At 38.5% G+C, this 14,329-nt stretch overlaps 1 protein-coding gene across 2 annotated transcripts in view; it reads left to right on the top strand.

The window, feature by feature from the left end:
* The window catches only part of KLHL8 (kelch like family member 8), a 45,123-nt gene extending 33,320 nt beyond the window's left edge, over positions 1-11,803 (top strand). For both annotated transcript variants that reach the window (XM_067557137.1, XM_067557136.1), the window contains exons 4-10: positions 1,288-1,474; positions 2,226-2,369; positions 3,127-3,238; positions 3,971-4,139; positions 5,310-5,469; positions 7,783-7,984; positions 9,694-11,803. In XM_067557137.1, coding sequence (XP_067413238.1) covers positions 1,288-1,474; positions 2,226-2,369; positions 3,127-3,238; positions 3,971-4,139; positions 5,310-5,469; positions 7,783-7,984; positions 9,694-9,817 — 1,098 coding nt within the window. In that variant the 3' untranslated portion in view covers positions 9,818-11,803. The remainder of the gene's footprint in view (positions 1-1,287; positions 1,475-2,225; positions 2,370-3,126; positions 3,239-3,970; positions 4,140-5,309; positions 5,470-7,782; positions 7,985-9,693) is intronic.
* Positions 11,804-14,329: the final 2,526 nt, after the last annotated feature.

The following is a 14,329-nucleotide window of genomic DNA, read 5'->3' as shown; positions in this document are numbered from 1 at the left end:
ATACTGTCAGGCAAGGTCTACGATAGAAAAGGTTTGCTGCTATTGCTATCCCAGCAAACTCTTTTAGTATAGACAGATATATACTGGCAAAAAAGTGCCATAAGTTATAGTGGTTCCCCAAATTAAGTAAATTTATACTAGCAAAAACACTCTTATGCTAGTATAACTGTCTACATTAGGGCTTTTACAGGCCTAGAAGTGTCGTAAAAAACCCTCCTCCTTCGGCATATCAGCAAAAGTAAAGCCCTGGCCTCAGTCACCTGGAGAAAGAAGGAAAGTATGTGGCAGTGCATGACACACTGCCTGGTGTAACAACTATTGTATTGTAGGTAGTTAAAGTTCCACTTAGCCCACTCCCCCTGGAGCAAGCAATTGGATTTTCTAACCTCTCCCTAGAAGCAAACTACTTTTTTTTAATATGAAGAATTTAGTTAAGTGAGGGTATGTTTACACTTGCAGTGGCACAGAGAATGGAAATATTGCATGCCCAGCTAGGATGGGTATAAATAATAAACTATGAGGCATGGCTTAGGTGAATAGAGTAGAATGCCCTACATGTATTGTACCCCACAGGGCTCTCTCTACATGCTCTCTCAGCGTCCCCCATTCTTAGTAATAAAATCCTGTTGCCAGAGACTCTCCCTACTGCTGGGGTCTTTGGGTACATCTACATTGCAAAAAAAATAAAACCCTGGAGTAGCAAGTCTGAGCTTGGGTCAACTGACTGGGGCACATGCAATGGAGCTAAAAATAGCACTATAGACACTTGAGCACAGCCTGCAGTTCCCCCCTCCTTGGGATTCAGAGTCTGGGGTTCAGCTTGAGCCCAAATGTTTATACTCCTATTTTTAACCCCCTAGCACAAGCTCAGTTGACTCACGCTCTGAGACTTGCTGCCGTGGGTCTTTTTGCAGGGTAGACATACCCTTTCACTGCAGCGGGGAAAGGCTCCAGTAGCTTCCCCTGCTGGGAACTTTCATCGCTGTGCGTAGCTACAAACCTCAATGAGTGTGGACGCAGCCCGCTTTTCACTGCTGCATCTAGCTACACATACCTTGCAGGTGCACAACAAGGTGTGAAAGAAGCGTTCCTTCATTCTCCCAGGAAGAATAAAGCTGTATTTGAATAGACTTTTATTACTCCTTTCACTGAAGTGTGATTTTTGAGCTGATAAATTACTGCAGTAAGGAGTACAGCCCAGGAGTATACTTTTGTATTAATCATTGGCTCTAGGGCTCAACAAATTCAGAGTAGCTTATTATCTAGAACTGTGTACATTCCCCTCAGGTACGTCTGCCTTTGTTACCCATTTGTTTCCTTATGGGCATTGTGGCAAAAGAAGAGATCATCAAGCAGAATCTCAAATGCAGGGATTTACTGGATGAAGCAAGAAACTACCACCTTCACCTGAGCAGCAGTGCAGTGCCAGACTTCCAGTATTCCATCCGCACAACCCCAAGGAACGAGACTGCTGGTAATTAAATAGGGATCTGATTATCCAATACTGAGGAAGTGTTTGGGGAATGTATGTAGAGATAGGGAGTGTGGAGTAAATTGTTTGACTTCATTAATGTTTCAAGAAGAAATATGTAAGTTTTAGGTGGAGTGAATAATTTTTAGCACCACCTTTACTAAAAACTTTTAAACAAAATAGTTTCAGTGGCTTAAAATACTAGTTTAACTAGATCAAATGTCAGTATTCAAGGCAGGGCTTGCAGAAAGCATATTAATGTTAGGAACTGTGCAGGAAACAAAAGATACACAAGCCCTACAGAGTTTACTTCCTGGGGGAGAAAAACAATATTTTTGCTTCTTTTTGACAATTAGTTGACCCCCAAAGCAGTGAGTTGCCATTTACAAAGTACTTGGAGTTATGCAGACTGCAGATTCTGATCTAGAAATTCCAGTTAGATGTAACAGAAGAAATATAGTTGTCTCCCCAGTCAAATAACTATAGTGTCTAAAATCCTGTTACGTTCTTGGAGTCTGCACAATAACATCGATTGTCATTTTGCATGCCAGAATTGCATGGTTCTTGCCAGATGAAAGGTGAGGTCATTGCCACAAATGCAGAAGTGTAGCTGTATTGAATGTAACCCAAGAGGGAGGGGAAAAGTGCCTGTCTTCAGTTCATTTTGTAATCCTGCTCCATTCACAGTAAAAATGTTGCCTATGTTTTGTTGGCTATTCATTCAGAGACCAATATTTACTCTCTTCTCCTTCAGGCATGCTGTTTTGTGTTGGTGGCCGAGGTGGATCAGGTGACCCGTTTCGCAGCATTGAATGCTACTCTATAAACAAAAACAACTGGTTCTTTGGCCCTGAAATGAACAGCAGGAGAAGACATGTAGGTGTAATCTCTGTGGGAGGTTAGTAACAACACAACTTTATATTAGTCATTTTGCAGTAACTTAATTGTTCAGTTATTCTACCCACTACAAGAATAGCTTATACTCAAAAATAAGAAAAGCCTGTCCCATATCATGGCTAAATTACTGGACATGTTTCAGTTTACTAAATAGCCATTTTTCAGGTCTGAAAACATTCCTGTGTTACTATGGCACCAATCAGAGTTCCAGCGAGATCACTATTCACGGTCTATAGCCTACTTCCTCACAGCTTTGGGCAAGTTCTCTAGCCCATAATTTTCCAAGATTGCCACCAATTTTGATACGTTGGGCACCCAAAAATTGAGTTTAGAGCCAGGTTTCCAGAGCTGTTGAGAACTCAACTGTTGAGTTGCATTTCCCCCATATGTTACATTACTACAACAGAACCAATAGAAAACAATATTTCAGATAGCATACATTCCTTTGTGCCTCTAAATATTAAACTATTTTGTTTAAAGTATTTTGTGTAGAGGCTGAACAGCTTGCAGCATGCTGTTTCAATAAACAGCAGCTTTTATAGGACATTTTAAGATAAATCTCTGGCTTAGTCTGTAATTTAAGAATATACACAGATTCTAAACCTTCAAACCTTACTTTTGCAACTGAAAAGTGTGCTGCTATTTTGGAAAATAGGCTTGGGCATGTATATCACCAACTGTTTGTGGTGATCTTGTGTTTCTGGAAACCAAAGTGATGCCTACCCACCATTAAATCAAAATGCTTCTCTATTCTTCAGGTAAAGTCTATGCAGTAGGTGGGCATGATGGAAATGAACATTTAGGCAGCATGGAAATGTTTGATCCAGTCATTAATAAATGGATGATGAAAGCATCAATGAACACCAAAAGGTAAATTTCTCTTAAATAACAAGGGAGCAAGCAATTCTTGAAGAAAAGAATCCAAAAGTTACTGTGGTCTAGCTTTTTACCTACACCCTGGTGCCTACCATTTAAAAAGAAAATTCATATGTTTGAAACAGGCAGGCTCAGCTGAGTTCTTAGGTTTTTGGTGGTTTTGGGTTTATGAACACAAGCTGGTGCTCCTGCATTCAACAGCTGCCTGTTTTCTTTTGCTTTTGGGGGGGGGGGGGGCTTTTGAAATTGACGAAAATCCTGTTTGAGATTCTTGCTAATTTTACTCTTTTCACTAGCTATAGAAGACAGATAAACTTCGAGTACTTGCATACACATTCTTTATGGATTATATCCTGTACAACAGTATACCAAGATTTCAATGAAGGATTGTGTTGTGGAGTATTAATAATGCTATTTAGCAAAAAACAAAAAAACCCATTAATTTAAATGGCATTTATTTGCATGTTCCTACTGGGATAGTGTTACACTTTAAAGAGCAGACAGGCCCCCCCCCCCCCAAAAAAAAAAAAAAAAGAGCCTGCCTCAGTGTGTAATGAAAAAAATCTCAGATATCCGCATTAGAGCATTCATTTCCTTTTTGGTTTCCATTATATTTTATTTCTCATTTTGAAACAGTTGCCAGTCAGAGAAAATTGCACTTGGTCTAACTGTTTTTTCCAGTACCTTCAAGGATACACTCAACTGTTGATACTATCATTTTATTAGGAGAGGAATTGCTCTAGCCTCCCTTGGTGGCCCCATTTATGCCATAGGAGGCTTAGATGACAACACTTGCTTCAGTGATGTGGAGAGATATGACATTGAATCTGATCGATGGAGTGGAGTAGCATCAATGAATACTCCCAGAGGAGGAGTTGGCTCAGTGGCCCTCATGGTAAGTTAATGTTTCCTTCTGAGTCAGTATTGAAACAAGGCCCTGGCTTGGCATGAGGTACTGTACTAGGGCAGTGGGCTCCCTTTCAAATAAGATTTAAAATTGAGGTACTGACCACTTACGCCATTAGAAATACTGTGCAATTTCTGCAAAAGTTCAGGGTGTTAACATTAGTGTTCTAACCAAACTCCACTGTGTGCATTCACGTTGTTGTAACATTCAAATAAGTACTGTATTGATCCTATGATCAGTAGGTTGGCACTCCCAAAAATTACCATATTGTGTAAAGGTGAGAAAAGTCAAGGTTATGGATATCATTTAAGAGAGTCAGATTTGTCATGACTGCTGTGTTAAACATACTGTGTTTGATTCTTCAGTCACTTCCACCTTTTGTTGCATAAGGGATGGAATAGTCTACCAGATAGGAATTCTTCACTCACTCAGCACCAACACAAATGACTACGCAAGGTGCAAAGCATTAGAAAAAGCAGGTCCAATATCATTTTGTAACAGTCCCCAAAGCACTTCACAGCTATATAAACACTGAAATAATTTCACTCACCACTTGCACCTCTGTTGCACGTCTCTGGAGTGCAACATGACATATTTATTAACAGTACATGGCAACAGTTGAGGACAAGAAATAAATACTGTTTCCAGTTAAGACAGCAGGTGGATTTAGATAGGCAAAATGTAACACTAAATGAATGATACAATGTGAAAATTAGTAGTGCTAAAACATAATTAAGTTTTTTAAATCCATGTATTCAGATATCCCCCACCTTCAAATGTTTTTTTAAAAAAACTAGCAGCACTAGTAACAATGTGTTTGCACGTGGGAAAAACAAAATTTCAGTCTTTCTGGGGGTTGTTATAAAAATAGTGAAGAGAGGTAAACTCTTAAATAAATGTACATGGTTGTATTTTTAACTTCTTGGTCATGATTGTAATATAAGCATTCTGCACACTACAAATATCTGATCCTTGCGATGGACAGACATTCCAGGGTCAGTGCACATTCCTATACAATCACTATTCATTTTTTAAAAAATCAATGTAAAGGAGCTGGACAATGCAGTGATGTTGAATTTTACTACAAAGATGCTTTTGACTTTTTGTATGAAAGGCTACCTCATTTGCATGTAATTTCTCTGCTCAATCTTCTTTCAGAACTATGTGTATGCTGTTGGTGGCAATGATGGTGTAGCCTCTCTCTCCAGTGTAGAGAAATATGACCCCCATCTGGACAAGTGGATAGAAGTAAAAGAGATGGGTCAACGAAGAGCTGGCAACGGGGTTAGTGAACTTCATGGTTGCTTATATGTTGTAGGTGAGTAGGAGTGTTTCTTCCTAACTTATACAAGAGAGACACTTTGTCCTATAAAAATATGGATTGTGACTGAGAATCAAGCTATTTCAACATGAAAATGCTATTATGATAAGTTATAAATCTAAGTATTTTATAAATTTTAAGTAGCTCCCGGGAGAAGTAAAAACAACAACATTAATATTAATCAGGTCAGCAGAGGCTGCAATGCCATTACTATAAATGAGAAGGTTCTTTTCGCTGCTGGCAAGATATTTTCACCAAGGCCTGGCAGCTTTGGGGGGAAAAATTCTGAATCTATTGGAATTTGGGGCATACTGCAATGCTTATTCTCCCACACCTCCCAGAAGCATTTACAAATAGGCAGCGGAGGGGGAACTGTAAGGATGGGAAACTGGAGTGGAATTGAAGTGGATATTAATAAATTCCATGGGTTAGATTTGTACTACTGCACTTCAGGTATTTGTGATTTATTTTAGTTAGAGCTGGGGCAGCTGGAGTGTAAGACTAGGCGCCCTTGAGCATTAAACAAATCTAAATGGTCCTTATCTAATTTTTTCAGTTCAGATACAAAATGGTTATTCAGTGCTTCGAAGCCGCTGGACAATTCATTAAAGCTAATCAGTGCTTCCCTTTGGTAGAGAGGAGTGGTGCAATTTTCTTTGCATTTCACAATGCAGTTACAGATCGTGTGCTCACTGGGTTTGTGTTAAATTTAAAAGTGAAGCTTTCATTTAAGATTGTGATGTGATCTTAATTAATACCAGATTCATTGCACAGTGATTTGACATCTACTCTTCAGAAAATACAGAAGTAAATGATAGTATAATTTCCCCCTTAAAAATAGACCTTGAGATGTACGTGTGTGTGTGTATATATCATGCACCTTTTCATTTGTTCACTGTATGCCTGAGTTCAGTAATGTCTTTATTTTTATAGACATTTTTCAACTCCTCCTCTTTACAGTTTCACCTTGAATCCTGTTTCCCAAACTAAATTATACCTAGTTTAATTGTGCATACATACCATTGAATTGCAATATGAATCATAGGATATCACATGAAATTTTACATAATCTTAACTGGCTTTGGTTTTTATCTTTAACTTTATCAGTGAGAGATTTTAAAAATGAACTTGCTAACAGATTCTTACTATAGCCTTCTCTTTAAAACATAGAATTTCCCCCTTTTCTGAAAGACACACATTTGTAGTTTTTACTATTTAGGATCTAGGTAGAAAGGTGGTATGTGGTGTAGTGGTTGGTTTTTTTTTTTTGGTTTTTTTTTTAAAGAGTTGCAGTGTCACTTACAGGAGCAATAAAACTGGAAGAAGCACAGCTGAGTAGTTTACTACTGATGTTCAGAGATGGGTACAGGTTAAGGGGCAGCCTCATGACTGCTTTTAGTTAGTTGACAATGTTTTATCATCTATGTGGATCTGAAGAAGATTGCAGCACTTACAGAAATTTATTTTCTGGCATGTTATGGAATGTTGGCAAGCTTGAATAATCTGCAAAAACAAGGCAGCCCGAATATTCCTTAAATAGAATGGACAGCATGACTATAACTATAACAAGACTGTATTCATGTAAATCTACAGTTGGATTAACCATAATATCATGGTGAAATCTGTAGTGCATAGAAATGAGTCTCTGGCCTTAATGAATCCTTTAAGAGATTCTCTGGGTCATTACAACAGGTGATGTTGGGATTCCCTTGTGGCTTAGTTTCATTGTATATTAACACTTAATAACCAAATAGAAAACACCAAAAGTTAAGTACTTCAGGGCATTGAGTTTTTAATGCATACTTCTGTGAGTGGATACAGTCTCTTTCTTTGTCTCTAGAAAAGTCACTGTACTTACCCAATGCTTGCTCGTTTTCATGGTACAGAATGGTATTCTTTACAGAGTAGAAAATATTCTCATCAAGAGTAAGTCTAGCCCTATTTTATTCTGAGAATTATTGTATGCATGTGCTGAGGAAACAAGCAAAAGGACTCCACACTCTTCCGGGGGGGGGCAGAAGAATAAAAACAAAGGATGGTTTTATGATCACTATGCCACAGGGTCCAAAGTTTTCAAAATTAAAGCACCTAGACCAGTCTTATCTGTTCAGAAGTGGTGAACACCTGCCAGTTCCTTTAACTTTTACACCTCTGAACACTAGGCCACACACTGCTACCTAATTATTGATTTTTAAGTACTTATCTTCAGGCACCCATGTTTGAAAAATGTGGCCATTATACAGCCACTGGATGCCAGCCTTAGAAAAATCTCCCTTCTCACAAACAGTAATGTAATGTCTGTCTTTGCAGGTGGCTTCGATGACAACTCTCCATTGAGCTCTGTTGAACGGTTTGATCCTCGCAATAACAAGTGGGAGTATGTAGCAGAACTTACAACCCCCAGGGGTGGAGTTGGCATAGCAACACTAATGGGTAAAATTTTTGCAGTTGGTGGTCATAATGGCAATGCATACCTGAACACAGTGGAAGCCTTTGATCCAGTGATGAACAGGTAATTCTGAAGCTTGCTTTGCTGAGTGAGGGCTGGTCTACACTGCCGGAGGCCATTGATGGGAGATACCCAAGCTACATATTGTAGCTTGCATATCTCCTGTCGACTTACCAACATTCCCTTACCACAACGTCTCCACTGTACTGCGTTGACGGGAAATGCCCTCCGGTCAACGCAGCTTCACTCTTTTCAGGGGGAGGGGGGCAGCGGCGGCAGGGATTTACTGTGTCAACTGGAGAGCATTTCTGGGATCGATTGTGCAGTCCCTACTGCATCGATCCATGCAGCGCCGGCAGTGTAGACCTATCCTTAGATGAAGACAGCTAAAGATGGCTTCATGTATACAGTATAGAATCACTGTGCCCCTTAACCTATGAAAGTTATTTGAATAATTTTTCTCCTTTATCCAAAAATGCTACTCCAGAGAGGGGGTAGGAAGAAATAATGCAGTTTTTTTGTTTTGTTTTTTTTAAACATCTTGTAAAGCAAGCTATCCTAACTGAGCACAAGAGTTAATTTCCAATCCTCAATTGGTAACTGAACAATTATTCGCTGACACCTGAAGGATATTTAATGCAAATGCTAGACTTGTCACATTACCTGAAAGTGTATTTTAAAATTGCTGTCGTGTATGGACTAAGTTCATACATCCAACAAAAAATACTTATTCTAGTTACATTAATGGGTGTGAAGAATTTACTTTTTTCTCTAGGACCATAGTTCCAAGTCTAGAATGAGGTTCTATGTATGTATTTAGTGATTTCAGTTTATAGTCTCCTTTCTAATTAGAGACTAATTCAATCACCACACATTGACACTTTAGGCCAAGCCTTCAGTCTCTCCCATAGTGTTAGCAGTTACAGGTTAAGCCCTATGTCATTGAAAAGGTAACTTTCTGCAACCTTTCATTAGTTTGTGATTTGACCTTGGTTGTCATAGTTAACAGACAAATCTATTCCTTCAAAAGAGTTTAAGAACAACAGGGTTTTATGAAAATCTATGGCAAGGGGTGACTCTGATTTTCATAGAGGTGCCATCTTCCATATAAATAGATGGAATTCTTTCCCTGGCCTTGAATAAAGTAGGAAGAGCATTACTTAAATGCTTTTGTTTTTTGAGGGTAAATTTCAATATGTATTTAAGAGTAAATACTTAATTTTATGTGATATAAACTGGTAAGTGAGAAAAAACCTCATCTGTATATCTCACTGAGGTAAAGGAAGTTTCTCTAGTCAGAGTACTATCAATAAGATCATTAGTGTAAAGCAAGATTAGATTAATCCAATCAAGTTATTATCTTAGTTTCATTACTTCTCCCTGCCTGAGAGATTTTTATTTTCAATAAAGAGGAGATAAGTAGCAGGGAAATTATGCCTATATCTCCCTAGCCTCAAGATATGGTTGTGTATGGGTGCAGAAAAGAGGGAAATAAGTACAAATATTCAAGAGTAGGGTGGATGCAATTCTTCAAATCTTGACCAATTTACATAAATGGAAGTTCAAACAAAGTTATGAGTAAATGTATATTTGTTTTAAATGAAGTGTGAAGCATTCAAACTAATGTTTTCCAATAGATTTATACACTGGAGGCATCATTTGTCCTATGGAGAACTTACCAAATTCAATTAAAATGTTGGTGGTAGAGTGAACTTTTCAAGGGAAAAAACTAATCTTTTTCCTTGTCTTTCTTGCTTTATCATTCTCTTTAGGTGGGAACTTGTTGGATCTGTTTCTCACTGCAGAGCTGGGGCAGGTGTAGCTGTGTGTTCGTGTCTTAGTAGTCAGATTCGTGATATTGGTCAGGGATCCAGCAATGTGGTTGATTGCATGTGAACCCTGATTCAAGCCTCCAGCAGCTCTCCAGAAGATCCTGATAAGACTCCAAGATCGAGGGAGATGACCACAACACTGTTGCTCTGGCTTTTTAAAATTTGTTATAGTACATGGTAGATAAACACTGAATGCATCTTATGTATAATAACTTGAATATTAGGACTAAGCTTTTGACAATTTTCTGAACCTTATTTGATTCAGAAAAATCTGGGGAAATAAGGACCCTGGTTTTTATTTGAAAGCAGATATCTAAAACGAACTTCAGAAAGTAAAAAAACCGTGATGCATTAATCTGGAGTGTTCAGAATTTAATAAAATAGATGTAGGCTGTGATGAAAGAGTTGCACTTTGAATTGTTGGCAGGTGTAGAGAGGCTCATTACCAGACTGCCAGAGAGGCTGAGTACTTGCAGATACTCCGCATCTCTGAAAATCATCAAATTAGTTGCTCCTGTCACAAAGCTGGGAATAAAATCCAGAGTTCTGACCTGTTTGTGGGATTTAGCTACTGGAACATATTTCCTCTTATGCCTCCAGTGAAACCTATATTAAGAACCAGCTGCAACAGTAAGCTTCTTATGAGTGAAAGCATGTGTGAGGCTTCCTGTATAATGGTCCTGTTTAAATAGAAATAGTCTGGCTAGATAAACACAGTTCATACTGGTCATTTATTACAGATTAATGTATGATGGGAAAGAAATTACAATATCAAAAAATCAAAGCTAAACCTTTTTCTAGATGTAATTTTCAGTGGCTTACATGTTCAGCCACTTTCAGGAAGAGTACAGATGTTAGGGTTTCAGACACAAACAAACGTAATTATCTTGTGGACTTTTCTAAGCTGAGACCAAGAGTGAAACAAATCTTCAAAAGTCTCGTTACACAAAAGGAAGTTATTAGCTGCAAAAATGATAAATCAAGGTATTAACAGTGTTTCCTATTTGCATTTTCTTTGTCAGAAACAGTGATACATCCTAATTCAAAAATAGACCTAACCTGTGCTGTCATTCCAGACTGTTGCCACACTGAAATACCAGGAACCTACATTTAAGCCATTAATCAGCTGTGTATAATGTGTACATAAATATTTATTTGTAACCTTAAGTGTGTTTAGGAACCTCTTTTGGGCTTTTCAGTGTTATTACCTCAATCATTAGTTATAATGTGGTTTCTATTTGTGAAAGTGAGAAGTGGGTAGTGGCTTGCCTTTGTCTTAGTAGCATGTAGTGTTACTCTCCTATTCACTTGTCTTCATTTTGTTGCCAGGTTTGCAGTTAAGGTTTAAGCAACTGCCTTTTTAAGTCAGCTTCATTTTTATTATGTATCTTAGGTAAGTCTGACCTTCTGATTTAAGTTGACAGGACAGACTTGTTAAAACTTGAATTGCCTCAGTCTTAATACTTAACCATTTTAAAAAGTATTCTTTCCTTGAGTCAGTTTAGCTTCATTTTGGTTGTAGCTTTATCCATTGGACTTCTATTTTTGATTATCCAATGCTGATCATATAGTGGCCACCTCAAACATTCAACACTTATTACCTCGTGGTTGATACTGTACATCAAATTACAATACTGATGAAGGAGGTATATGAATACTCGTAGAATTTCTCAGAGGGCAAGATAACCTCCGTCAACCTGGCAGAAAAACAAACCAGCAGTGAAAGGAGGAAGTGGAAAGAAACAGCACCACTGCATTGTACAAGGAGACTATTCTGATATACAGGTGGAAAGCCTCAAATTCAAGTGCAGCTTCAGCAAAAGACTAATTTTCTTGACAAGATCAACAGTTAACTTAGGAAAACTGTACAGTGTTTGATATTGAAACACTGATAGAGACTATGGTGGCGGGTGGGGTTGAAGCAAAGTAGGGGAATGAAAATCCTGTTTCTTAAAGAAATACTTGGGGGTTATTCTGTATAGTCAATACCATGCTAGGAAGGCTGTATCAGAGATCCTAAAGCACATAAATCACTGCTTTAGTATTGCACTGCCACATTTTAAAACTTTTGTATTTCAAATTGCTTGTAGTCTAGCTATTCAATGGACAAAATGCCAAACTGACTGGTGTAATTACATTGAAATATAGGGAGGTTGCAATAAAATATATTTGTATTTCAAGCTATTACTCTAATTTCTAGCATGACTGGAACTCACTATAGGGATACATATTAACAGCTGGAAGTAGTTATGGGGTTGTTTATTTTTGGAGCCCTTTTCCCCCCTTCTACAGCCCTTTTTCTTCCTTCGGGCTAAGGAGCACTGAATGGAGTGCAGCCTTCAGCCCCTCTAAACAAGCGCTACAACATGAAGTATTACTTTTTGCACCGAAGGTGACATTATGTGCTGTTTATCTAAAGGCACAACATGAAGCTTGAGGCCTGGAGGGAGAGGAAGGATGGCTTTACATCACCTTTGCAGGCCACATTACAGCAGCCTCCAAGACCTCGCATATGGGCCGCAGCACTCTTACAATGGCATACAAGCCCTAGTGTGCAGGGTAAGGGGGTCCTCAGAAGGTAGCATTATAGCCATCTACAGTGCTTGCCTGGCCCTAAACCCCAGCCCAAACAGGGCTTTGAGAGACTGTTTACATAAGTCCAGCCCTCTTGGTGTCAGGGGGGCTAGAGTACCCTGAAATGCTGTCCACATAGTGCTTCCTGCAGCACAATATAGCCATTTTGCTACCAGTTCAACCAGCACGAGTGCTTTTCAATTTGCATCTAACTCCACTTAGTTTCTGGCTTTTAATAAGTATTAAACCAGGCAACTCCTAGTACTGTTGTTAGCATCTCTTTACTTATGTGCAGCATCACTCATCTCTAAATATGTAGATGAAGTTCCATTTTAAATGTATATTTGATTCTGCTTGCTGAAAGGAAGCATGGATAGATGTTCAAGAGGGAAATAAAGGTAGCTTTTACTGGAAATGGAAAAAATTGCCATAAAATGATATAGGAACACATTTCTTACCAATCATTGCCCTGACTGTGAAAGGTTGAATTTAAAAAGTCAAATGAGGCTGAATTTAAAGAATACAAACAGTTCACTGACAAACTTGTTGGATGCATATGTGAATCTTTCATTCCTTATTCTAGCTCATCCATACTTGAATAAGGAAGACATTTGGAGCATTTCTACTTAATCTACCAAAGGTGAGCATGGCAGAAAAAACTAAAATGAGCTGATTTAGTCTGGAGAAAGGGAATCTCTCTCCCTGTCCTCAAGCTTTTAAAACAAAACAATTTCTATATAGTGATCATCTGCAGGTTAAAATACTTCCAGGTTTTTTAATAAGTTGCCCCTTCCATTTGAGCCAAGTCTCATTTCACAAGGGTGAGTAAGCAACCATATCCTGGACCACAGCACTGCAGAGGGAAGCATTACAGATTCATTTAAAGAAAACTACTGCAGTGCATATCCACAGTGTGGGCATACATTCAAAGTGAGAGACTTGTTAAGGTAGGTGTCTTAGGCCAGGGATGTTATGTGAGAGTGGGTGGGGGTTTGGTGACATTTATTCGAGCAGAAGTCAAAGTGTAGAGGTAGTGATACCAGCAAAAAAGCATTTTTGGTAGTATAGCCTCTCTGTTGAGGGAACTGATGAAAGTCATATGAGCAAAAAAGTACATCTACAGTAGAGGGATTTGCCAGTGTAGCTACAGTGGCAAACCTTTTCAGTGTAGGCCTAGCCTTAAAAACACAGCAGCTGAAAACATGATAGTGAGGTAATTGCCCTTTTATAATATTTTCTTTACGTGGGCCTACCAATGTGTGAATTTAATAGAACTACTCACCTGCATAAAGGCACTCATGCATGTTTGCTGTAGCAGAGGGTTGCTGAGCTCATGGGAGGGATATAACTCAAATCTGGGAAATTCTGTTTCACCTCTTTTGTTCTCATGCAAGTACAGAATCATGCTGCAAAACTGGTTTCTGGGGCAGCTAAACAAGACAGAACAGTGCTGGTGGTTGCTCTACTCTATTTTTTAAATTCGAAAGATTAATAGATTGGGTAGCCTCTCATGGGGGCACTTGTCTATAACCCTTCTGAATAGTAAGCTTTGAACGTGATGGCATAAGTGCAAACTTAAAGACTTTTATTACAGATCAAAGGGTTCAGTTGCATATACTATATTTTAAACGTTTCAGATGTAAGACATTACCACAAACTTTTAGTTCGCTCACTGAACTTACCTCTACTATACCATTTAAGACACTAGCTTAAAAACATACATTATTTTGGGTCAGGGCTCCCTGCAAAAAACACATGGAGAGAAAATTGCTAGACTAACAACAAAACCCAAGTCAGTCTTAATTTAAGCAGAGCATTACTATAAAAAGCTGAGTAGAGAAGCACTTACTGTAGAACGAACTCGCCTTCTCTTTTACAATGTGCTGTTTCCAGGCCCCAGACTTATCCATTCCCAAGAAATACTTATACCTCTTGGATGCAAAAGCAAGGAGTCAGTTTTCCGATATCAATTTGTTATAAGTGACATGAAAGTTTCCATATG

Source organism: Emydura macquarii, unplaced genomic scaffold (assembly GCF_026122565.2).
Source record: "Emydura macquarii macquarii isolate MOO-44397 ecotype Brisbane River unplaced genomic scaffold, CSIRO-AGI_Emac_v2 contig_1790, whole genome shotgun sequence".
NCBI lineage: Eukaryota > Metazoa > Chordata > Testudines > Chelidae > Emydura > Emydura macquarii.
This window is presented reverse-complemented; position numbering and strand designations above follow the sequence as displayed.